The sequence below is a fragment of the Chinchilla lanigera genome, unplaced genomic scaffold (assembly GCF_000276665.1).
Source record: "Chinchilla lanigera isolate Chin_1 unplaced genomic scaffold, ChiLan1.0 scaffold00019, whole genome shotgun sequence".
Lineage (NCBI taxonomy): Eukaryota > Metazoa > Chordata > Mammalia > Rodentia > Chinchillidae > Chinchilla > Chinchilla lanigera.
The window spans coordinates 28101643-28125673 of record NW_004955420.1 but is presented as its reverse complement, the minus strand read 5'-3'; the positions used below and the strand labels follow the sequence as shown (position 1 = coordinate 28125673).

At 65.1% G+C, this 24031-nt stretch overlaps 3 protein-coding genes and 1 long non-coding RNA gene across 7 annotated transcripts in view; 2 read left to right on the top strand and 2 right to left on the bottom strand.

The window, feature by feature from the left end:
* The first annotated feature begins 3282 nt into the window (after positions 1-3282).
* Klhl40 (kelch-like family member 40) lies at positions 3283-8121 on the top strand. Its single transcript, XM_005383531.2, has 6 exons — positions 3283-4576; positions 5216-5376; positions 5513-5620; positions 5691-5876; positions 6935-7081; positions 7665-8121. The coding sequence occupies exons 1-6, from the start codon at positions 3404-3406 to the stop codon at positions 7774-7776; spliced, it is 1887 nt and encodes a 628-aa protein (XP_005383588.1). The 5' UTR covers positions 3283-3403; the 3' UTR covers positions 7777-8121.
* A 98-nt stretch (positions 8122-8219) lies between these two features.
* On the bottom strand, positions 8220-15212 carry Hhatl (hedgehog acyltransferase-like). Of its 3 annotated transcripts, XM_005383532.2 has the most exons (12): positions 14704-14814; positions 13305-13423; positions 13089-13156; positions 12633-12746; positions 12354-12548; positions 11969-12178; positions 11544-11715; positions 11127-11271; positions 11004-11039; positions 9034-9235; positions 8511-8652; positions 8220-8389 (listed from the first exon to the last, which is right to left on the bottom strand). In XM_005383532.2, the coding sequence occupies exons 2-12, from the start codon at positions 13408-13410 to the stop codon at positions 8265-8267; spliced, it is 1515 nt and encodes a 504-aa protein (XP_005383589.1). In that variant the 5' UTR covers positions 13411-13423; positions 14704-14814; the 3' UTR covers positions 8220-8264. The 3 variants fall into 3 exon arrangements, with proteins under 3 accessions (XP_005383589.1, XP_013368974.1, XP_013368975.1); XM_013513520.1 differs by lacking the exons at positions 8220-8389; positions 8511-8652 and having other exon boundaries at positions 8659-9235; positions 14704-14826; XM_013513521.1 differs by lacking the exons at positions 8220-8389; positions 8511-8652; positions 13305-13423 and having other exon boundaries at positions 8659-9235; positions 14704-15212.
* On the top strand, positions 14761-22477 carry LOC102025584. Its single transcript, XR_260766.1, has 2 exons — positions 14761-14850; positions 20134-22477. It is a non-coding gene; the product is annotated as an uncharacterized LOC102025584 (long non-coding RNA).
* The window catches only part of Ccdc13 (coiled-coil domain containing 13), a 46050-nt gene continuing 40183 nt past the window's right edge, over positions 18165-24031 (bottom strand). The window contains exons 14-16 of one of the 2 annotated variants that reach the window (XM_005383534.1): positions 19697-19833; positions 18844-18949; positions 18165-18524 (exon numbers count right to left, since the gene is read on the bottom strand). In XM_005383534.1, the coding sequence (XP_005383591.1) occupies positions 18365-18524; positions 18844-18949; positions 19697-19833 (403 nt within the window). In that variant the 3' untranslated portion in view covers positions 18165-18364. The remainder of the gene's footprint in view (positions 18525-18843; positions 18950-19696; positions 19834-24031) is intronic. The other variant, XM_005383535.2, reaches the window with a different exon arrangement.

The window sequence follows — 24031 nt, the reverse complement described above, 5'->3', positions numbered from 1 at the left end:
CTCAGAGCTGCTTATGCTCCCTGAACTCAGGGCAGCTCCTCAAAGGCAGATGGCCCCACCCGTACCCTTGGCCATCACGGCACCTGTCAAGGCGGCCCACGTTCCTGGATTCCTCAGGGCCGGGCGATGCGCCCGCTGGGCCCTCAGCAAATGCACGCGGATGAGTGCAAGTGACACGCACAGTAGATCCTTTCTGACAGGGCTGCTTCCCTAAATCCCCGGAGTTCTTTCTCTGTGTCACATGAGAACACTTCTGGCCTCTGGGCTTTCTGAAGCCTGGCCACCTTCAGCCCAGAAGTCAGCCGAGAAGCAAGCAGACATCAGGGAGGCCCTCAGCTGCCCGAGCCCCGCCTCCATGCCTGCTGCCTGGACGGCTTAGGTTGTGAGCCTCTCTACCACGCAGCCTTGTTAGCAGCAAACTGTGGGGCTACAGTCTTCAGGGGGGTCCCAGAGTCAGGACCTCGGGCCACACAGCCTAACAGTGGCCAGGCCTCAGCCGGGGGGACAGAGCCCACGGCCAGGGCAGTGGACCTGGGAAAGCGGCTGCCAGCAGTGTCAGCCGTGCTGTCCCTCCGCTCTCTTTGCCAAGACGTGAACTCCGTCCCTTCCTGCTGCCTTTTCTGAGCGGAAGTCTGGGCGGCTGGGCTCATACAGGGCAAGGCGCTCCGCAGGAGTCTGTGTTCTCAGGGAGGCAGAAAGACAAGGTCAACTTTCTACCTCAGGGCAGGACCACCGAGGTGGGAACTGTTTGAAACGCAGCAGGACTGTGCAGGGGATGCGAAGAGGCCACCAAATGTGACAGGCGTCTGCCGCACAGGACGGCACGGCTACGTGACAGCATTTACTCCTGTGACGAAGCCCGAGGCCAGCGCCTCAGCAGGAAGAGGCTCACTGAGCTCTCCATTCCAGCGCTCAAGCGCACGGCGCCCACAGCGGCTCGGCTCTGGTGAGATCCGCGGCTGCGTCCCCTCAGGGTGCGAGGCCATGGAACACACAGGTGTGGAGTCAGGAAATCACATCTTAGCCCAGGGGGCCAGGGGCACAGCAGGGGCTGGCTCAGGCTTGGATGCCAACCTTCTCCTGGCTCTACCCGAGGTCCCATGGGAACCCACTTAATCCACTCCTGGGGGAGCCCAATGACCTAAGGGCCCCCACTCAGCCACCACCTCCACCACCACACCTGAGCCGTAAGGTGGGCAGCATTTAACCCCTAGCAGTGGCCTAAGGGTTACTGCGGTGGGGTGGTGGTCGTAAGAGAGGCTGCAATACTAGTCTCTACTCTTGTGCTGTATTTTCCATAACTATAACTAAAAAATAAACAGTGGCTTCCCTGTATAAGCTCGTACTCCACTGATCTGCTCAGGGCCTTGTTTGTTCTCCAGTGCATACCAGCGCTCCTGCCTCAGGGCCTTTGCTCACACTGTGCCTGCCTGAAATACTATGTGGCCAGAGCCTGCTCGAGGGTCACCCTTTTGGAGAGTCCATCCGGATGGCACCTCTGGAAACCCTTCCGGCTCTGCCCATCACCTCCCGGGACCCCTGCTCTGCTTCCCTTGTGTCCAAAGCAGTCCCTGTCCTCTGATGTCTCCTACAACCCCTCGTCTGCCCGCTCCATCAGCGCCCTGAAGGCAGAAATTCCTGCCCAGTTTGCTCATGCCGAAGACTCGGCATTCTGAACAGCGTGCGGTGGGTTCTCGGCAGGTGGAGGAGCCACGTACACGCATTCTCGGGGGATGCGTGGAGGCAGTGAGCTCTGTGGGCTCCGGCATCACCTAAAAATACCTCACCAGTCATCCGGGAGATATAAACAAACCCTTCTGTCAAGCTTCTCTCTGGGTCTTGCGAAAACGAGACTAAGTGCTGGACGTTTCTGGCATTCTCCGGGCGGAGCAAGGTCGGAGGGCTGGGCAGAGCAGCTTTCAGTCCTGGTGGGCCTGTGCGTGTGTGACAGATGTGCTTACACCGAGACACCTCTTGGAGTTGAGTCTTAGGTCTGCTAGAGGGACCCTGCACGTGGGGCGGGGCTGGGAGCCCTCCATTCAGCTCCTGGGGGCTCCAGCACTTTTGAAAGGCAAAGTGAGCAGGGCCTGGTCAGGGCCCACCCAGGGTGCACCCCTAAGACTGCTGGTGAGGTGTGGGGGTGATGGCCAGGTGCATTGCTCTAGAGAGACAGGCAGTGACAGTGCTGGAACCACAAAAGGAGAGATGACACAGTGCTGGCCCAGCCTGAGGTCCTCTCTCCTGTTCCAGAGACACACCACAGTTACAAACAAGTGACTCAGAGGACGGATCGGGGAGTACCCCATAATAGTTCATACCAGTGTTCGGGGGCTAAATTTAACCCACAGCTGCGGCTGCTGGCACTTTGGGAACAAGTTAATTTTGGTGGCCAAGGCTGGTGTGTGTGTGTGTGTGTGTGTATGTGTGCGTGTTGGGGGCAAGAGTCCAGGGCAGGGTGGGCACCAAGACTGACTGTCCTGGGCCTCCACTCTGATCCTGAGATCACAGACAGGCCGGTCAGTCACACACCAACACCCATGTGGACCAAGGACCATGGGCACAGCCGGAGCCCTGGAACCTTACAGGGTTGAGTTTTGGACACTGGGGTTCAGAACGTCACTGCCCCAGGCTGCTAAAACCTGCGGTTCTGAACACCTTGAACAGTAGGATCCTAGGAAGGTAAATTTCTAGCAGGGCTGACACGTCCGTCAGGGTACACACCCTAGGGACACGACACCGCAGTGTCCTCAAATATCAGCAGAGCCCAGCTGGGGTCCTTGGAGTCAGCTCCTGCACCTCCTCCGGGTGTGCAAGGGTAAACTGAGGCTTGAAAAAGTGACACGCCCTGCTCCAGGCCCCTCAGGGTAGTGGTGGCCTTGGTCACCCATGGGCTTCCTTCGGAGGAGTGTCAGAACTGGGGGAGAGGAAAAGGGCTTCCCATTTTAAGGGTTGCAACAGAGGGCTCAGGAGTGACTGCCGCGGTGCAGCTCTGAGTGGGAAGCCAGACTCCACGGGGGAGCCACACAGTCCCGAAGGCAGGAAGGGCGGGGCTTGGGCTCCCTCTACCCCAGGGGTACCCCCCACCAGGGAGCCGGGGTTGAGGAAAGCCTCACCGGTCCACTTGGAAGGGGAGCAGGGAGGGCCCCACTGTTCACCCTCGCCCTCCAGCCCATGGGCTGAGTCAAGGCTGCGCCGGGAGGGGCCTCGCTCAGCTGTCCCCAGTGTCCTGCGCGGGAAGCCCGGTGGCTCATCTTACAGACCCCTCTATATATAGCGCCGCGGGGACAGCTGCGCAGACTGAGCGCGGGCCGGCAGGGAAGCAGGGGTGCAGAGAGGAGCCCCGGCACCATCGCCGCACCCTAGGGTACGCTTGGCACCTTCGCTGCACTCCAAGGCACCCACCATGGCGCTGGGCTTGGAGCAGGCAGAAGAGCAGCGGCTATACCAGCAAACGCTGCTGCAGGACGGGCTCAAGGACATGCTGGACCACGGCAAGTTTCTGGACTGCGTGGTGCGCGCGGGGGAGCGCGAGTTCCCGTGCCACCGCCTGGTGCTGGCCGCCTGCAGCCCCTATTTCCGCGCGCGCTTCCTGGCCGAGCCCGAGAGCGCAGGCGAGGTGCGCCTGGAGGAGGTGTCGCCAGACGTGGTGGGCCAGGTGCTGCACTACCTGTACACGTCGGAGATCGCGCTGGACGAGGCGAGCGTGCAGGACCTGTTCGCCGCGGCGCACCGCTTCCAGATCCCGTCCATCTTCACCATCTGCGTGTCCTTCCTGCAGAAGCGCCTGTGCCTCGCCAACTGCCTGGCCGTGTTCCGCCTCGGCCTCCTGCTGGACTGCGCGCGCCTGGCCGTGGCCGCGCGCGACTTCATCTGCGCGCGCTTCTCGCTGGTGGCGCGCGACGCCGACTTCCTGGGGCTCTCGGCGGACGAGCTCATCGCCATCATCTCCAGCGACGGCCTCAACGTGGAGAAGGAGGAGGCGGTGTTCGAGGCGGTGATGCGCTGGGCGGAGAGCGGCGACGCTGAGGCCCGCGCCGAGCGCCAGCGCGCGCTGCCCACGGTGTTCGAGAGCGTGCGCTTTCGCCTGCTGCCGCGCGCCTTCCTGGAGACCCGCGTGGCGCGGCACCCGCTGGTGCGCGCCCAGCCCGAGCTGCTGCGCAAGGTGCAGATGGTGAAGGACGCGCACGAGGGCCGCGTGACCACGCTGCGCCGGAAGAGGCGGGACCAGGGCCAGGAGAAGGGGGCGGAGCAGAGTGCCGCCCCGGAAGAGGCCCGGGCCCGGGCGCCGGCGGCGGAGGAAGAGGACGGAGAGGCCGCCGAGCGCGTGCTGCCCGGCGTCCTGAACGACACGCTGCGCTTCGGCATGTTCCTGCAGGACCTCATCTTCATGATCAGCGAGGAGGGCGCGGTGGCCTACGACCCCGTCGCCAACGAGTGCTACTGCGCCTCCCTTTCCGCACAGGTCCCCAAGAACCACGTGAGCCTGGTCACCAAGGAGAACCAGGTCTTCGTGGCCGGGGGCCTCTTCTACAACGAGGACAACAAGGAGGACCCCATGAGTGCTTACTTCCTGCAGGTGCGGGCCAGCCCCGGGGGGACCGAGGGGGCCGACGTCTCCTTGGGGGTGTCGCTGACAGCTGCGCGCAGGCGGGGTGGGGTGGTTAGAGGCGGCTGCTAGGGAGCTGGTGACATTGGCGCCCCCATTGCAGGGGACGCCAGGTCGGAGGGTGCAGGGTGGGGGCGCCAGACCTAGTTGGGGGGGCAGCTGTGGCGCCTCGGGGCAGAGAGGACTTCAAGGGGTGGCACATAGACCTGAGCCCTGCCGTCCACGCGGACCTCCGGGAAGCGGAGGCCGGGTGGCCGTGCCCCTCGCCGCGGAGCGGAGGAGCCCGAGCACTGTTGCAGGGTCGGGGAAAGCCGGCCTGGGCCAGGGTCGTTCCCGGCTCGCTCGGGTCAGTGTGGGCGCTGCTCTCCTGTGGGGAGAGGTGGTGTGGAGGGAAGCAGTGGCTTGGGCACCGCCGGGAGCCCCAGGGAGCCCCCGGCAAGGTGAGCCTGGTCCTTGGCGCGGGAGTGGAGGTGGCCGGATGCAGACTGCAGCTTTAGGGTGAATGGCAGTGCGAAGTGTCCAGGGCGGTGGGCCAGGCCAGCGGGCATCGAACAGTCGTGGTAGCCAGGGTGGTGCCAGTGCAGTGGTGACCGGACACTTGGCCCGCAGTTCGACCACCTGGACTCGGAGTGGCTGGGCATGCCGCCGCTGCCCTCGCCTCGCTGCCTCTTCGGCCTGGGAGAGGCGCTCAACGCCATCTACGTGGTCGGCGGCCGCGAGCTCAAGGACGGCGAGCACAGCCTGGACTCCGTGCTGTGCTATGACCGGCTGTGAGTGGGGTGGGCATGAGGTCCCGGGGGGAGCAGGGCACACCCCAAGTCTGAGCCGTTGGGGGACTGAACTGGAGGTGGGCACTGAGCCCCTGCCCCCCGCCTGAGCCGGCGCCCACCTCCCACCCTTTTCCAGATCGTTCAAATGGGGCGAGTCGGACCCACTGCCCTACCCTGTTTACGGCCACACGGTGCTGTCCCACCTGGACCTCGTCTATGTCATTGGGGGCAAGGGCAGTGACAGGTGAGGCCGGGCCTGGGCTCCTGGGAGACTGCCCTGCTTCAGCCTCTCCACTCACTGCTGTTCCCTGCAGGAAGTGCCTCAACAAGACCTGTGTCTATGACCCCAAGAAGTTTGAGTGGAAGGAGCTGGCGCCCATGCAGACGGCCCGCTCGCTCTTCGGGGCCACCGTGCACGACGGCCGCATCGTCGTGGCCGCGGGGGTCACGGACACAGGGCTGACGAGCAGCGCTGAGGTGTACAGCATCGCAGATGACAAGTGAGCGTGCCCTACGCCCCCACCGGGATTTGAGTCCAGACATGCTCACTGCGGCCTCCTCCCAACACGAAGGGGGTGGGCGGGGCCGGGGTTCTGTCCCCCGGGTTGCAGAGGGCCGCCCGCCAGGCAGAGGACTCTGCTGGACTTGCAGCAGGGTGGGAGGAGGCTGCCAGGCCTGGCGCACTGGTGCCACCGGGCCGGGGAGCGGGGCAGGTCCAGGAGGAGAGGCCAGGCAGGGGGCGGAGCCTGGGCGGAGCCCGGATGGGCGGCTGCCCAGTGGGCAGGGCTGGGGTCTCCTGGGTTTCTCTGAGATGCTCTCAGCAACTACGATGCAGGTGAGGGGTCTCCGGGAGGCCAGGGGCGGGGGATGGGTGCCGCTATGGCAGTGCAGAGGGAGGCATGGAGCTGGGCGCAGCGGGCAGGGCAGGAGGCGCTGGGCACTTGGCCAGGCTTCCCGCCGACCTGTACCCCAGGTCAGAACGCAGGCGTGGGGCCTGCGAGCGCACAGCTGGCAGCCCCCTGAGAAGCCTCCCCCGGAAAAGCAGGGGCCCAGCGATGGCTCAGGTGTTGGGGTGCAGGGAGGCCGCGGGATGCTCTCGTGGAAGAGGCTTGTTGTTGGGGTCCCTGGGGTTTGATAGCAAAAGTGAGGGTCCAGGTGGGACACACGGGTCGGAGATGCGTGGGTGACAGTAGTTTTGGGGGTGGGGACGAGGGCCCCACTGCTGGAGCCCGGGGAGTGAGGCACCTGGGGAACCTCAGGCTTCGAGGGACAGAGGGATGGGCATCGGGCAGGGGCCACCTCGGAGCTGAGGACTGCGTCCCAGCATGCTGGGGACGTGCTGGGCCTGATGGCAGGTGGAGTTCAGGAGAGGCTGGGTGCTGGGCAGCTGGGGTGGGCGACCTGAGGGCGGGGGAGGGGAGCAGGGCTGGGGAGCCCGAAGGCTGGAATGTGGGCGTCTGGATTTCGGTTCCCAGGAGGGTCGGCTGCGGTTGTGGGTACCGCGGAGGTGGGGCCAGCCCGGGTGAAGGTCAGGTGTCCCTTGCTCATGTACCCCCAGGTGGTCACCCTTTGAGGCCTTCCCGCAGGAGCGCAGCTCCCTCAGCCTGGTCAGCCTGGCGGGCACCCTCTATGCCATCGGTGGCTTCGCCACGCTGGAGACCGAGTCTGGAGAGCTGGTCCCCACAGAGCTCAACGACATCTGGAGGTGAGCCCCACCTGGGGGTCCTGGCCTCCAGGCTCAGGGCCAGCAAGGGAGGGGGGCCGGTGAGCTCCCTTCCGGGGAGTCCAGGGCAGGACAGTAGCCGGGTGCTCAGCCCACAGCCCCCCAACCCCAGCTCAGGGGCCAAACCATTGGAAGTGGTCCAGTGGCCGCCAGTCACGGGTCTGGAGGGAAGCTGAGGCGGGTGTGGGAAGCAGCTACTCCCCACCGCTGGGCCCTCATGGGGAGAGGAGGAGTTTCCAATGCCTGGGTTGTTCCGGAACCGTCATCCCCAGTGCCGCAGGGGGCGCTTCGGGGGCCTTCTGGGAGAGAGGCGCTCGTCCCTGAATATGCAAGACTTAGAGAGGGGCCTCCGCTGGAGAGGATGGCTCCTCCTAGAGTCCAGGGTGCACTTCCTTGGGGTGTTTTCTCAGGGGTTCGAGGAGCTAAGGTGAGCAGGCTTGGGCCTGGGCTAGGGGTCACCTCCCAGAGACAGGTTCAGTGCACGCAGCCAGCCCTGTCTGAGGGGCAGCGTCCTGCAGTCAGCTGACAAGTGGCCCTCCCTGTCCGCTCCCTGTCCCCGCCCCAGGTACAACGAGGAGGAGAAGAAGTGGGAGGGTGTCCTGCGGGAGATCGCCTACGCAGCGGGCGCCACCTTCCTGCCCGTGCGGCTCAATGTGCTGCGCCTGACCAAGATGTGACCCCGTGCGCCCTGTGGGCTCGGGGAGGAGGCCGGGAGAGGCGGAGCTGCCGGGGCCCACGGTGGGGCCAGAGGGCTGCCACGGCCAGCCCGGCTCTCGAGGTGAGGACTTTGGCCCCTCCGGGGTCACCAGGCCTCCTCTGCCCCCCTGGGTGCCCAGAGCCAGAGCCACAGGGAGGAATCCGGGCAGCGCCCCAGCCTGTCGCTGTGTGCCGCTGGCGTCCCCGCCTGCCAGATGGGGCGTCCCCGACGCGCGCACCTGAAGCCCGTGGGTCCGCATTGTTGAGGAGATAAAGTGGCCCAGGCTCCGGAATCCACTGCCAGGGGACAGTCACCGGCAAGCAGTCCTGCTGCCCTGTGTCTCCTCCGCTCCGTGTGGCCCCAGTGTCCCCACCCAGCGGGGACAGGAGCTGGAGGCCGCCAGGAAGAGGCTGGGAGAGCAGGCGCAGTAGAAAAGGCTTTATTCTCGGGTTGGCCACTCCGGCCTCGTTACTCCGGCTTCTCCTTGTCCGGCCCCGGCTCCTCCTCCAGGGCCAGGGTGCGCTCGCGCTCCTTCACCAGCTGGACGCCGCAGTAGGTGACGAACAGGACGGCCAGCGTGGTCTGCGGGAACCCTGTGGGGTGCGGCCGTGGGTGCTGCAGCGCCATCCCGGGGACCGCTCCCCCCGGCCGGCCCGCGGCCCTCCCTGCTGCGTCCCTGCCTCAGAAGGTCGCGCCGTGGGTGCCGTCCCTCACCTGTGAGCAGCAGGCGCCGGGCCACCAGCTCAGTGAACTCCAGGCTGTTCAGGCTCACGAGGTTGTACATGACGATGGCCCAGAAGTTCGCGGCCCCGAAGAGGCCCCGCACCCGGCGGCTCATCTGCTCGGACAGCGAGGCCTGGCGGCCGGGCAGGGTCACGGCAGGGCCCAGAGGAGCGCCCTGCGCTCAGGGGCCTGGCCTGGCTGCTCGTGCCTGGGCTGTGCGAGCGTCTCGGGGGTTCCGGGCCGGCTCACCCTCGCTGAACACGGGGATTCCAAGGCCTGAGAGAGGAGGCCCAAGCAACGAGCCAGGCCCAGCTGTGTCGGGCCCAGCCCTGGGGGTGGTGTGGTGCCCACAGGCCGAGCTGGTGCCTGGATACCTGGGGTGGACCATGAGGCCGCTCAAGGCAGCGGGCAACGGGTGGCTGGCGAGGCCAGAGAGCAGCAGGGCCCTCCTGAGTCCCCGCACTCCCAGCGCCCTGTGCATGCCCTCCTGCCCCCGCCTCCCCGCCCCGCTCACCTCCACCTGAGCCAGAGGCCTGTGCTCCGCCAGCTTCTGCACCCAGAGCTCAAAGTTGAGGCCGAAGCAGTTGAGGACCGACCACAGGTAGACGATGTCGCAGGGCCCAAGCCACAGCGTGGTGATGGCGAAGGTGGCCATGGAGGCCGCCAGCTCTGGGATCACGGCTGAGTGCTCCCCGCCGATGTGGTCGTACACGTACCTGGGGGCACGGGTGGGCCATGGGGTGAGGGCAGGGTCGGGTACAGACGAGTGCCCGCATCAGGTCATGCGCTGTCCTGGGCTTGGATGCCCGCACTTGTGCCCGCTGCACATCGCCGCCTCGGGCCTCGTGCGCTCTCGCTGGTCTCTGTGTGCACAGCCTCGCCCACCCGAGCCCCCCGCCGGGCTTCCCGCAGGGTGGCTGACCTCCTTGGCCCTCGCTCGGGCTGCAAGCCCTGCCCGCCACTGGGCCAAGACATCGCTCAGTCCTGCCCACTGCGCCCGCCTCCATCTCCGCCGTGGCCCAGGCAGCCCCTCGTGGCCGCACCTCTGTGGCCTTCCTGCTTCCCCCCACAACACTGCACCCGGGGGTCTTGAAGAGCAGGTTTGGCCACGCCTGTGACCCCCATGGCTTCCTGCCACACTGTGCGGCCTGGGCTGGCTTCTCACTGCAGCCATCCTCCTGCCTCAGCCTCTGGAACACTGGGATCACAGGCCTGCACCACCAGGCCTGGCTGAGCTTTGAATCGTCGGCCTCCTCCTCACCCCCAGCTGTGCAGCCCGGGGCTTCGGCCAGCCACTTGGCTCCTCATTCCCACGATCATCAATGCCTTGGGACTCCGCCTTCCACATCCCTTCACTCAAGTCCCCGTCCAGATCTACGCGTGGACCCGGTGACCGGCTGTGGCCCCGTGTGGTCTGACTCCTGAGCCCTCCTGCCCCGAGTTTACCCGCTGGGGCCTGGCCACCTGAGGGCCAGGTTCACGGCTGTTGCCCCAGTGTCTGGGATGGCACCTGGCACACAGCAGGGGCTCAGTAACCGCGTGTCAAATAAACTCCGTGGGAGACCGGCTAAGGAGTCAGCCTTGCGCTCACGGCTTGCTCATTTCGAGGTTTCTCCTCCTCCCGCACCCCGGCCACACCCCAGCTTTGCCCACACCTGCCCCTTTCCTGACCTCTGCTCTGCCTAGCCGTCCTGACTCCAAGTTCCCCCCGCTCGGTTCTTCGGTCCTCCCCATCATGGGCCCCTCTATCCTTTCCTCCTGCCTCAGCCTCCTTAGCGCTGTCCTCACCCACTGCAGCCAGGGAGTCCTCATCTCAGAGCGCTGCAAGCCCTGTCTCCTACTGTCCCTCTCCCTGGTGTGGGGGGACCGGCTGCTCCCTCCCTGGCACGAAAGCTCTCACAGGCAGGGCCTCCCATGCCCCGTGTCGGCCACTGTACCCCGACTCTGCTGCACATGTGCGTCTCTCAGTGGGGTCCCACCTCCTGCGTCAGGCAGGATATCCCACACTGACCCCCGCCATTCCCCCCTTGTCCCCTCCCCCGGAGCACCAGGTCCATCCTCCCTGCAGCTTGCTGGTCCTCAGACCTCGGCCTGGGTGTCCCTGCCCGAGCCTGATGGTCTTCCTCAGCTTCCCAGATGTCACGTGGCCTCTGGTCCTCTCCTCTGTCCACTCCCGGCCCCACCCTCCCTGGCTCTGCGTCCCCCTCTGACAGTGTCCTCGCGGGCCCAGCTGGCCTCTCTTCTTCCTGACCCTCAGGGCCCTGCCCGCCTGCCTCCCCACAAGCGTGCCCCAGGCTCCAAGCAGACATTTTCCAGGGAAGCGCTTGCTGGAAGCGGCCATCCTGACAGACCTGGGGCCTCCTTCTGGGGATAGGCCAGGTCCCTGCAGGCTGCCCACTGGGTCCCTAACCCCCCGCTCCCCAGAGCCAGGCCCTCGTGCCCCCTCCCCTCTCCTTGTGCCCTGCACCTGTCCCCTGCACTCACTTGCACAGCCAGTCGTTGATGCCCCGGTCGAAGTGCCTGGTCGGGGGAGAGGCAGCTGAGCGGACAGCGTCTGCTGTGGGGTCCCCTGCCCCCACCCTGCCCCAGCCCTGCCCCCGCACTCACGTCTCCCCGAAGACGTAGAGCGCCGTGATGCACTTGGGCGCCCGCGGTGGGTCCAGGTGGTCCAGGCGCGCCACGGTGTTGACAACGCCAAAGAGGACGGCTGCTTTCACCCAGTCGTACACCAGGTTCGCGTAGGCCAAGCCAGCTGGGGACAGGCGCCGTCACCGCCCTGGCCCCCGGGAGCCCTCCCTGAGGCCCCCTCCCAGCTCCCCACATACCCCATGGACACCCCATCTTCTGGGACCCCCCACAGCCCTGGGAAGTGGTGGGCTCCTGGGCACAGGCCCCAGCTGCCAGGCTGGAGTGCATGCCACACCCCACATGTGGCAAGAGCAAGCCCCCTGCACCCTTAGGTGCTGGGTGCCATCCTGAGAGTACGCAGGGCATGTCCTGCCCCTGCCCCCTGGTGGGACCCACCAAGGGCGCTGTCTGGGAGGCGGCTGGCAAACTTGAGGTCGCTGGGGATGGTGAGGATGTAGAAGAAGTGGAAGAAGATGTCGACGACCACAATCGTGACCACGCTGAGCCCCGCCTGTGCCCGGATGCGCCACAGCTCTCCCTCGGGCCGGGCCGGCTCCGCCTGGCTCACCTGGGATGCAGGGCGCGTCGGGTGGGGTGAGGGAGCGCAGTGTCCTTAGCCTGAGGCCACCGCCATGGCCGCCAGAGGAGCCCATCCACCTTGGGGGCCGGTATGACAGGGGTGTCGTGGCCTGGGCGCATGTCCTAGGGAGGAAGGGCTGTCCCCATCCTGTGATCCCTGCCTGGGGATCCCAGCTGACCTGAGAGACTTGGGGAGCCCCTTCCTGAGGGGGACCCCGCCGTGCTCTGGGGCTGCGCCTCACCTGCTCGTGGAAGCGGTCGAAGGTCATGACGGGCCCGAAGAAGAAGAAGGGCAGGTAGAAGTTGTACTTGAGCAGGTCGGCCAGCGCGTAGCGGCGGCTGGGGTGCGCGCAGCTCTCCAGCGCGAAGCTGGTGCAGCGGAGCACGGTGAAGCTGCTGCCGCCCTGGAACAGCACCTCTTGGAGATCAAAAGTGCCTGTTACAAACCCGCTCTGGAGAGAGAGAACAGGCTCTGGCTCGCGGGGGTCCCACCTCCTGGGGCCCGGCTCTGCCCCCGCAGACAGGGTCCCGACGCTGGACACATCCCCCGGCAGGGGCCGCCTGCAGGGGGCTTGGAGGCAGTGGGCTTCCCTTCCCTGATCCCGGCCTGTCCCGCCCGGCGCACACCTGCCAAGACGTGAGGGGGTCAGTCTTGAAAGAGGCCAGGCTGGCCAGGCCGAGGCCGAGGCAGAGCCAGGGCTGGCCCAGGAGGGACACGATGTAGAGGCCCACACAGTGGCCGAGCAGCAGCAGCAGGTACCAGGGGCCCATGGTGCCCATGACAGCCAGGACGCCGTACACCGCATACATCCAGGAGCGCAGCTGCGGACAGGACAGGGAGGAGGCTCCGTCGGGCCCAGGGGCTTTCCGGCCACCCTGGCCACGGGGGGCTCCGCCTCAGCTCACCTGGGGGGTGACCATGGTGCACAGCTTGGCAAAGAGCACATGTCCGCAGAGGGCGAAGAGGATGACGTTGCGGAAGGAGGTGAACCACATCACCCACTCGAAGTCAGCCACGTCCTGGGCGGCCCGGCGGCGGGGGCGGTGGCGGGAGGAGGGCACAGGATTGAGGGTGGGCTGCTGCCTCCCAGCACGGAGTTCTCCCCACCACTGGGCAGAAGCCCTGCCCTCCTCGAAGGGGTCACGGGTGGCAGGGGTGAGCCAGGGGCGGCCCTGGCTCTCCGCTCAGCTCAGGGCCCACATCAGCCTTTCCTGCCGTGATCCTGGGATGGCAGCACCCCTCTGGATTGAGGGGGCCCACGTACTAGACCCTCAGGGCCCTGAGGGAGGACATGGGTCCCCCGGTTCTGAGACTGGGACCACAGGAGGATTCAGGAGGGGTACGTGTGGGGCGGGACCTACCATCTTCCGGCCAATGTACTCCCAGCCAGGCCGCACGGACTCCCGGAAGGCCTTCCTGTGGGCCCCATCTGAGGACAGAGAGTGGCCTCAGGGTAGGGCCTCATCAGGGGCTCTGCACTTCTGTGTCCCTGGGGCCACACCCTTGGGCTCACACAGCCCCTGACCCCGTGGCCCAGGGGAGCAGGCTCCCAGCCTCCACCCCGACCCTGCTGTCACCTTGGGATGCCTCCAGGAGGCCCCGGGCGGCAAAGGCCAGGGCCCCGCTCAGCACCAGGGAGTAGATGCCCAGCTCGGCGGCGGGCAGCGCTGTCTTGACGCCCATGGTCTGGACGGGGCTGGGGAGACAACTGGGGTGAGGTGTGGCACCCATAGCCCTGCTGGGCTGGAAGCCCCACCCCAAGGAGCTGCACCCAACCTTGAGGGCCGTCACCTCCCACTGTGCCCCACCCTCCCTGCAGCTCCAGTGGGCTCGCCCACCCCTACCAAGGCCCCCATGGACTTCTGGGTCCCCCCATCCCCTGACCTCACTGCTCCTGACAGAGCCCCGCTGCCCCCAGCAGCCCTCACCTGGGCCCCAGGCCGTTCCTGAGCTGCCTCTCCTGACCCGACCCCATGACCTCCTGGGCATGGACCCCCGACAAGCCTGCCTGATCCTGGCCCTCCTGGTGTCCACTGTCCTCACTTGGTGCCCCAGGCACTCAGGCCGACGCTGGCTGGCGGCTGAGCCATTTGAGGTGCCCAGGAAGGGAAGAGGGCTGGGGCCAGGCTGGCACCTGAGCGCGCTGGCCGCTGTCCAAGGTGCTGACCGGCTTCTTGCCAGGGCCGAGAGTCCTCAGCGTCATGCTGGGTCATCCCTGGGGCCAGTTTACACCTCTGCCCTCCGGCCATGCCCCGCTCTGGCCAGCGCACCCTGCCACTTCACAAGGACCACCCCGCAGCTTCGAGGGAAGAGCTGGTCCTGGTGTCCGCTGGGCGGGCATGGCTGCGCCCCATCCTGAGCTCCCCAGGGATGGACGCGCCCGGGCCGGTGCCCTGCCAGCTCTCCTGGGCCCACCCCTGACACCCAGTCCACAGTGGAGTGGCCGTGGGCCAGAGGGGGCAAGGGGCGGCCAGGGCCCCACGTCTGGCTGCCTCCTCCACGACAAGGTGGCCTGAGAGAGCCCTCCAGAGTCCTGGAAGAGGCCATGCCCCCCACCCATGTCCCAGCTGCACCTGACCCCCACCACGGCCGGGCTGGGCACCTCCTCAGCCCCTTGCCCTGGCGGGCGGGGCGGAGGCCCAGGATCAGGTTAATGGAGCAGGAGCTGAAACCCGAGCGCCGGGGAGCCACAGAACCGCTTTGTCAGCTGCCTCCCACTTGCCGCGTTCCAATTTTAGCTCCCACGGCCGGTGCCGAGTGGCCCTGGTGAGGCCTCCGCCAGGAGCGGCCCCCAGCCGGCCTCTCCCACCAGACCCCGACCTGGGCCGGCCGCTGGACCCCGGTGACCCTGCCCCACCTGGCCGTCTCAGGTGTGCTCAGGGGCCAGTCTGCCTTGGGGCCTGGGAGTGGCACGAGGGGCCTGAAGGCCCGCAGGTCTAGGAGCCCAGGATGGCCACGTCCCTGGCCAGCACTGACCTTGAGAGGCCGCGAGGGGCCCTGGCGCGCTGCCCACCTCGGGCTCCGGGGCCCTGCGTCCGACTGAACGTCTGTCCGGCTGGCTGAGGTCTGGGGCCACAGTGGGGAGTGTCCAGGCCGGGGTCCCCACCCCCTGGAGGCCCTGCGGTGAGTGGTGACAGGGCGGGGGAGGGCAGGAGGAGGTGGCCTTCCTGAGTGGCGCTGAGCCGAGCACTGCAGAGCTGCTGGCCGCGGAGCCGCAGGAGGGTGGGGGAGGGGGAGAGGAGAGGCTCAGGCAGGGACACCGGCCCCCAGCCTGCGCCCCGCAACCCCCTGCCTCCCTCTTGCTGCTTCTCGGGACCCCTCTTCCAGGAAGCCTTCCAGGTGGCCACGCACACACCATCCCGACTCAGCACCGCTTTGCCTTCTCCTGGGACCCCTGGGGTGCTCAGGGTGGACCCACGTGGCCCCTGCCTGTTGCTCTGTGTCCACTGAGCCCCGGTGGCACAGGCGTGGTGCCTGGGGAGGACAGACCTGCTCGTCCCACAGGAGCTGTCTCTGAGTGGGGTGCTTGCAGGGCCCCGGCAAGGGTGAGTGGGCACTTGGAGTGGCCGGCACCCTCAGCGGCAGACAGGAAGAAGGGGCTGTCCCTAACCAGCTGTGTCCCGGGAGGGCGCTCCTGATGGCACCTGGAGAGGCGGGGTCTTCTGACTGCTCCCGGGGGGCGCGGCCCTGTGTCTGGGAGCAGTGTGTCCGTGCCAGGTCCCTGGGGCCTGGTGGTGTGTGCCTGTCATCAGCTGGGGACAGTTCCTGGAGCCCCTGCTGGCCCCAGCCCCTGCCATGGCTCTGCTGAGGGTGGCAGGAAGCCCTGCTGGCCAAGCAGGCCCTGGGAAGGGGACAGGGGTGAGCCAGGGGAGCCCGACCAGCAGAGAGCAGCGCGACCCCGTCCCTGAGCCTCGACCCCAGCGGTGCGAGCTGTGACTTCTGTTGGTGTGGGGGTTGGGTCATCACAGCAGCCAGGACAGATGCAGTCAATCTTTTCCTGTCCCCACCACTGTCCCCCTGCCCCCAGCCAGCAGGAGAGAACACTGAGACACAGGCAGTGGCTTCTGGGACTGACCGCCCTCAGGGCGAGGGCGCCCCACAGCTTTCCCTGGGTGACACACGTGGGCGCTGCCCCCGCCCCAGGCCAGCGCTGCTGCCGGCTGGGGGTCTGCTAGGCTCAGTCCCTGTGTGTGAGGTGGGCGCCCGCAGCTGCACCCACCCCGGCTCTGCAGGGCTGGGAGGGCGCCCTGTCTCCGAGCCCTCAGCAGCGGCGGGAGACGGGGACGTGGGGGGCAGGATGGGGCCCCCACCCTGGCCCACGGAGGAAGGAATGTGGCTGCTGGGCAGGTCGGCTGGGGAACCAGCTTCCTAGGACGCAGGAGGGCGGAGGGGTGTCTCTGAGACTCCCGTCTCCTCTGGCTCTCCGAGTTTGTTCGCTGCTTCAGGCAAAAGCGCGGGGAGCTCGGGCACAGCTTCCGTGTGCACGGCTGGCCCCGTTCAGCCGCCTGCACCTCTGTGCCGTGCGTGTGTGCTGCATGCCGTGCGCAGGCTGCGGGCCCAGAAGCCGCCTGTGGAGGACATGCAGGCTGGGCTCCGGGAAGGCGTTTTGCTCACAGGAGCCAGGCTGCCACCCAGACTGGCACAGCTGTGCCCCCCAGGCCCCCAGACCACGTGACTGTCCCCAGGTCTTCCGTCAGACCCAGAGCGTGAGCACCAGCCCCAGCGCCTGCTGGGGTCTCACACCACTGTGCGGGGGCGCTCACACACCGCCTGCCTTGTTTATGTGGTACTGGGGGCTGATCCCAGGGTCTTCTCACTAAGCCACATCCACAGCTCTTTGTGTTTTTTATTTTGAGACAGGGTCTCGCTAAATTGCTCAGGCTGGGCTGGGCTCGAGTTTGTAACCCTCCTGCCTCAGCCTCCCAGAGTGCCCAACATACTTGCTTCCACCTGCCTCTTTACTTGCCCCTCCCACCCTCAGGGGATGAGTGTCAGGTCGGTGCTGTCCTGCAGCTGCCCGCCTGAGGGAGGGGCCAGGATGCCACCCTGGACAGCAGGCCGCCCGCACCCCCTGACCGGTGGGCTCCGTCCCGTGGGCCCAGCCTTCTCTGTGCTCTGCTCTCCTCCAACCCACAGCTGGGGCGGGGAGTCGGGACACGAGGACAGGGAAGCAGGTCCCTTGGGTCTCCCCCACCTACTCGGGCATGGACAGTGACCGCGGCAACTGCCAGGAGCCCGGGGCTCATCTCAGCGCTCTGTGCTGGCATTGTCTGGACACCTACTGCGTGCCAGCGGCAGCGCGGCTCATTGGGTCCAGCCAGGTTCTAAGGGATGGGTCAGGCTTAGGAGACGGCGGGGTGCCCACAGGGGTGCCCGGCCATGCTGGTGCTGCAGGTTTCTGTCTGCAGTCAGCCTAGGGGAGGACTGGAAGCCTCGCAGCCCTGCAGAGCCCGTGGATCCGTGTGCTAAGGACGGCAGCGGGGTCCTCTGTGTCCCCCACCATCCTTGCCCACGTCCTATCGTTAGTGTCGGGGCAGAAGTAAACAGCGAGGCGCCTGCTCCTGGCTGGTCTCTGACGGTGTCCTGGGGGGACTGTGTGACTGTCCCCACTTCACACAGGACAGGGAGCTGTGAGGAGTGGGAGCCACCTGGCGGAGGCCATGGAGCTGGCAGTGGGTGACGCCCACACCCCACCCCGCCCTGGGTGACTTGTGTGGGCGTCTGCTCCCACACCTGCCTCTTGCTCCCGGGATGCCACAGGCATGGGGTCTGCACCCCTGCGCCCGAGGGGCTCCCCTGGGGTCTGCACCCCTGCGCCCAGTGCACCCGACGGTCTCCCAGTGCCTGAGCGGGGCCGTGAGAGACGGGGCACAGGCCACAGACCCAGCAGCCCGTGTCCTGCCCTGAGGTGGACCTTCGAGGTGGTGCTGCCCCGAAGGGCAGAGGGCTGGGGCTGCTCAGCCGACGTATGGGAGCCCAGGTGGCCCTGGGAGGGCACTGGTGCCACCCGCCAGGCGGTGCCCGCGTGGCTGGATCTCCCGGGTAGGTGGGTGCTGGAACCGCACTGCTCATCCGTGCCCTGGCCTCCGAGGGTGCCCTGTGTGCCTCAGCTCTGGGTGGCACGGTGACCCTCCCCGGGCAGCTGAGAGACACCGTGACGTCGCAGAGAGAACGGAGGCTCCGGGCCGGGCCAGAGCCGCTGCCTTGAAACCCTTCCGCGCCCACCTGGGTCGGCATCCCAGCCCCGCCCCGTGCCCATCCGAGTTGCCCTCGGGGAGCGGCAGAAGTGCCTGGGCTGGGCAGTCTGCTCAGCCAGAGGCCTGGCCTGGGACGCCCAGGGTGACCGGGAGCCCAGCGTCCCCGAGGCCCGGCCTCACTGGTGACGCGACGGAGGCCCTGACTCCTGGAGGCGGGCGGGAGACACTCACACACTGCGGTTCATGGACGTGGTGATTATTATTCCAGGTCCCAGCCACAGAGGATGGGGAGCCAGGGCCCGGGTCGGGGGGCACAGGTGGTGCCGGGCGGGGCACGCAGGCCCAGCTCAGGGGATCCCGTGTGTCCCCCAGCAGTGGCCGATGATGCCCAGGTCCCCACAGGCCAGGTTCTGGGAGCCCACGGACACTGGGCCACCCTCCTAGTGGCGGTCAGCCCGCTGCTGCCGCAGGGCCTGCAGGAAGACGCCCTTCACCTGGGCCAGCGTCTCGTGGTACACGCGGAAGTCCTCCTCCTTGCCCCTCAGGGCGCTGCCCAGGGCAGCACGCAGCAGCTCGTTCTCCTCCGCCTGCACGGCCAGCCTGGCACAGGACAGGGGGCTGAGCGCCTGGCATCGCGGTGTGCCCTGGACCCCGCCCAGCACCCACAGCCCCAGCCAGGCCCCCAGGAGCCCGGGGAGGGCTCTGCCGAGCGGGCGTGTGGGTTCAGTCTCCCATGCCTGATTCAGGACTTGGGTCAGGAGGGCACAGCTGGCCACGGTGTCCCTGCAGGCTGGCCCCTGAGCTGCAGGCCTAGAGACCGGACACAGCAGGACCCACCTAGGGGCAGACAGGAGCCACATGCCCTGCAGCACCTGCACCCAGACAGAATACCACCCTGCCAGGAAGCGGGGCGGGGCACCTGGCTGTCAGCTCCTCCACCCGGGACTCCATGGGCAGCTGGGAAGAGGACGGAGCCTTCTTCTCACTCCCTGTTGAGTTGTTCCTGGCGCTGGAGGCAGGCAGGCCTGTGGGGCAGCAGCAGCCACTTTGCATGATGAGGCCACAGCCTGTGCTAACACCGTTTCCCCACTTGGCGAAACATTCCTTATACCTCCTTCAGGCGAGGACAAGGCCACCGCCCCCCAGGAGCCCTCCCTGACTCCTCTCCCACCCTGCCGGGCTTTGGCCTCTGCCACGGCCCTGATTCTGCTCTTGTCCAGCCGAGGTGGCTTCTCCCCTCAGCACCCCAACCTCGCATTTCCTGCGTGAAAAAGAGAAGCCAGCAGGGCCTGTGGTCTGGCCCATGGGGACCTGGGGCTGCTCTGTTCTGATGTCCCTACATGGCCAGAGGCCTGGAGGAGTGGGACAGGCTGGGTCAGTGAGAGACAGCCCAGCCCCACCTGGGGTCTCCTTTCAGGCTCAGGCACTGGTGCCCTGGCTCACTGGGCCCCCAGCTGCTGCGGAGCCGGAACCCGCAGGGCAGCGGGATGAGGAGTGTATCTGCAGGCCCCCTTCCTGCTGGAGCATCACCCTGGGCTCTGGGGTGGGAGCCGTGTGTCCAGGGCAGGAGGGACAGTGCCCACCTGGGGCCACTGAGCCGGCTCCCCCAGGCTCAGCTGCTGCGACCCAAAGCATGAGGGGCACAGGGTCAAGAGCCGAGCTGGGCACCAGGGTGGAGGCCAGGGGCGCCCAGCTGACAGCTCACGGGGTCCAAGGCTCCCCATTTTCCACTGCCGCCTCCCCACCCGCACTGGACCAGCTGCAGCCCCTACCTGCTCTGCCCCTGGCCGCGGCCCGGCCAGGCTCCAGCCGCGCCTTCTCCAGCTGCTGCTCCAGCACTGCCGAGCGCTGCCGCGCTGCCCGCAGCTCCCTCTCGGCCTCCAGGAGCCTGGTGCTGCCGTCCTCCACCCTGGGCACAGAGAGATGCTGCGGCCACAGGCAGAGCACCTGCCCTGCCCGGCTCAGAGCCCCGGGGACCAGGGCTGCCTGGCGGCCGGCACTGTGCAGACGTTTGTGCACTTGAACGCACGGAGCTCGCTCTGGGCCTGAGACTCCTGCTCCCCAGAGCTGCTGCTCCTGGCATTTCTAGCTGGTTCTCCAGGCGCTCGTGGCCACATTTCTACTGCTGTTTAAACATAACTGTTTAACTTCCTGTCATACAGAATGGGAAGTTAATCTTCTCCCAATGCTTTCTTGCTTCACCAAACAGAAAGCCCTTTCCACAGTGCCCGAACTGGTAGCAGATGCTGGATCCTTTTTCTATTGCTGTTATAACAAATCAGTGCAAAATTCACGGCTTAAAACAATGCACTTGCCAAGCACCACGGTGCACACCTGTAATCCCAGCTATTTGGAAGGCTGATGCAGGATGACTGCAAGTTCAAGGCCAGCCAGGCAACTTAGAGAGACTCTCTCTCAAACTAACAACGAAAAGGGCCCGAGAGGCAGCTCCTGGATAGTGCTGTTGCCTCGCATGTGCGAAGCCCTGTGTTCGATGCCCAGTACCACAACGCACAAACAAAACACGCAGGTGTCGCCTTGCGGGTCTGTAGTAGGAGGCCAGCAGGCTCAGCCGTTTCCCCGCTCTGGCTGCCGTCAGCCAAGTTCAGCGTCTCGCTGCTGGGCTCTGTCTGGAGGTGCTGGGGGATCTGCTCCAAGCCCGTCCGGGCACTGGCAGAATCCAGTGCAGGCCACTGGACAGCTGAGCGCCTGCTTCCTCCAGCTGCAAGCTCGCTGCCCCTGGACTCTAAAGCTGGCCCAGCCTCTCTGACCCGCCTGATGCAGCGTCTCTGCTGAGCCCGGACGGGAAAATAGCTCTGCCTTCCCGGGGTTAGGGATTAGATAGCGGCCTCCGGTAATCCAGGATGGCCCGCCTACTTTACGGTCCATCACGATGATGACGTCTGCCAAGTTCTTTGCCATGTGACACAGTGTCTCCGGGTGTCACAGCAAGGCAGAGAGGCCGGACCGGAGTCCTGTCCACTGACGGCGCACACGGGGTCAGTTTAGCCGTAGCCCAGCCATGTGGCACATAGACGATGACCCTGCCTGCCTCCTGGTTTGCTTTTCCTAGAGTTGGGAGTTGCCTTCTGCTCACATCTTGTTTCCTTCGTGCCTGTCACACGTCACAGCCATGATGACCTTGTCATGTGGCTACCTCACGTGACAGACCTGCCCATCTCACCAGCGCCTGGGCCGAGGCGTGGCCTCCGATCAGCCTGAAGGCTCCGGCCAGGACTCCCTGAGGCCTAACTCACGGCCAGGACTCCCTGAGGCCTAACTCACGCTGAGGGTCACAGGCGCACCCATGCGCACCCATACTGGAAAGTGAGTGTTGGGGAAGTGTTTCTCCCGGTGGGAGGAGGCCCAAGGGGCCCGATGCCAGCGATCCTGAACAGGACAAGCTGCTGACCGAAGCTGGGGGTGGCACAGCACGCAGCCCAGCACGTTTAAGCATGTTTCTTGCGATTTTGTGTGCAAGAATCCTCCAAGTGGACCTCAAGGGCCATCCGCAGGGACAGGACAAAGCAACGGGACTCTAAAGTACAACAGAGCTGTGCTCCCCGCACAGCGGCCACAGCCTCGTGTCCACAGGTAGCTATTACATTAATGACAATTAAATAAAACAGAAAATTCAGTCTCTTAGCCACACTAGGCGCCCTCAAGCTTTCAGAAGCCCATGCGGCTGGCGGCCGCGGCACGGACCGGAGCAGATCCGGGGTACCTCCATCGGCGTGGAGTTCCCACCAGGCGGTGAGGCTCCAGCCGCTGACGAGGAGGGCTGCGCGAGCAGGCTGGTCACCAGGCCACAGGTGCGGAGAACGCTGCTGTGTAAAGGGTCCCTGCTGCTGACATCTCCCAGCCCACCTGCTGCGTCTCCCATGCACAAACCCAGGCCAGGTGCGGCCCACACCATGGGCCGGAGGGGCTGGGCTCAGGCTCGGAGGGCCACACCAGCCAGCCAGCTGCGTCTGTGTTGGCAGGAGCTCAGGACAGGACAGGACTGTCCCCCTTCTTGTCCATGGTGCCCCCGCTCAGGACACATTCTGCTGTCAGGTTGAAAGACTTTTCCAGTGCCTCATGTGACGCTGCCTCGGGCCCAACCCTGGAGAGGCCGCCCTACACCGTCACTTCTCCTCATTCGCTCATTCGTTCATCAGGAACCCTGAGCTGACCGCTCCCAGCCCTGGGCCGGGTGTCGTCCTGGAGCCCACCTGGCAGAGGAGGACCGCGTGGGGGCAACCTGTGATCCTCCCAACGGACGCTAAGAAGGGTTGGTCACGCCTCTGTCTACTCCTCATGTTTAAAAGTCAAAGTACAGTGAGAGTAGAAGGGGGCGTCCTAACACAATGGAGAACTTTAAAGTTATGATAACTCATCAACAGAGGACCGGGAGGTAAATCAGCACAGTCACCCGACAAGATACCCCGTAACCCCAAGAAGAGTTGGCACCAACAGGAAGAGAAGGCCTACGATGTCTTACTCAGTGAAACAAGCAGCAGAAGATTGAGCTAATTTAAAAATTCCTAACAAATTAAAAATTCAGAACCAAATACACGGCTGGGTCATTCTGCGGCGGGGCCAGGCAGGGACGGAAGCCCGGGAGGAGTGGGTGCTCCGGGAGGTGCTGCGGTCAGGCCTGCGTCCTGCCTGACTTCCCACCCCATGCACACAGAGGGCGGAAGGCTAGTGCACGTGTGCAAAACATACAGCACATCACGAGCTCCCGCAGAACTTAGGAGCAACCAAACTATTTTTCGCCCTGGATGTGCCTTCCCCACCTGGACAAAGGTCACCATCCCTCAGGCCGGGGTCACCCTCGCCTTCCCACCTCGCCTGTCTTGATCCCTGCCCTGCCCCACCGGCCAGCAGCTTTGTGGGTGGTTCTAGCGGTCTCCAGCCCCACCCGCTTAGGAAATCCAAGCACTGCCAAAGGTTTGCCTCTTCACCGGCCAGAGCAAAGTGAAGACTCTCAGGCGGCCAACGTCGTAGGCGTGCTCTGGTGTTCAAAACACTGTCTGGGGGACTGTCACTGTGACACACACAGGGGCCCCACTCGGCAACTAATTTAACGTAAGTGGTACAGGATCCGTGCAAGGATAAACACGCAAATATGTGCACACAACTATGTATGTAAAATGTAAATCACTCTACAAATCAGGGAAAATATGAACGATTCTAAACGCATGGGCCACGGCGGAAACAGGTAATTAACCGGGAAGAACACGCACAGGACGCGCAAAAAACACACTCAGCTTTGCTTCCGGCCCTGCGAAGCACCAAGACCACAGGTGAGAGCGCTCCTTTCCTGGCTTGGCAAAACGTTGCAGGCTGATCAATCTTGGTACAGGGGAGCATGGTAGGCCCAAGACCTCACCTTACTGGTAGGAATGTGAATCCCACTCACTTTAAAGGGCCAGTTTGCCATTACTGTAAACTTTCTTTTTTCCTTTCAGCACTGGGAATCGAACCCAAGGATTCTGCACTGAGCCACATCTCCAGCCCTTTTTAATCTTTTGAGACAGGGTCTGGATAAGCCCCTAAATTGCCCCAGCTGGGTTCGAACTTGTGATCCCCGTCTCAGCCTCCAGTGCTGGGATTACGGGTGTGTGCCACCACGCCCAGCTTATTTGTGACTATATTATGTGTGCATGTTCTCTGGTTTTTCTCTGCTTTTACAGTCTGTGATACAGACATACTCTCAGGAAAGTGTAAAGATGTGTTTATTGTTGAGTTCATTTTTAATAATATATGTTACATGTACACACATGGATATGCACATGCGTACATATCTGTGTATATTATTAGATGTGCACAGAAAGATTTTAATAGTTTTAGCAGTTTTTATCTACGAGGAACGTGGACTGGGGCTTGGAGAAGCAGACTTTGTGCAGTAACACACATTTAGAACAGGAAAGCTGGGGAAACTTCCAGTGGTGTGACTGGGGCTTCGCCGGCACAGGTGGCTGGAGGTGCATGCCTAGGCTTCCAGAAGGCCGCAGCTGGCCACTCCTGGGGCACTCTGGAGCCTCCAGGACACCTTGCTGTGCTGGGAGGACTCAGACACTTCTGCCTAGGTGTCCCAGAGGGGGCAGGGAGGCAACGGC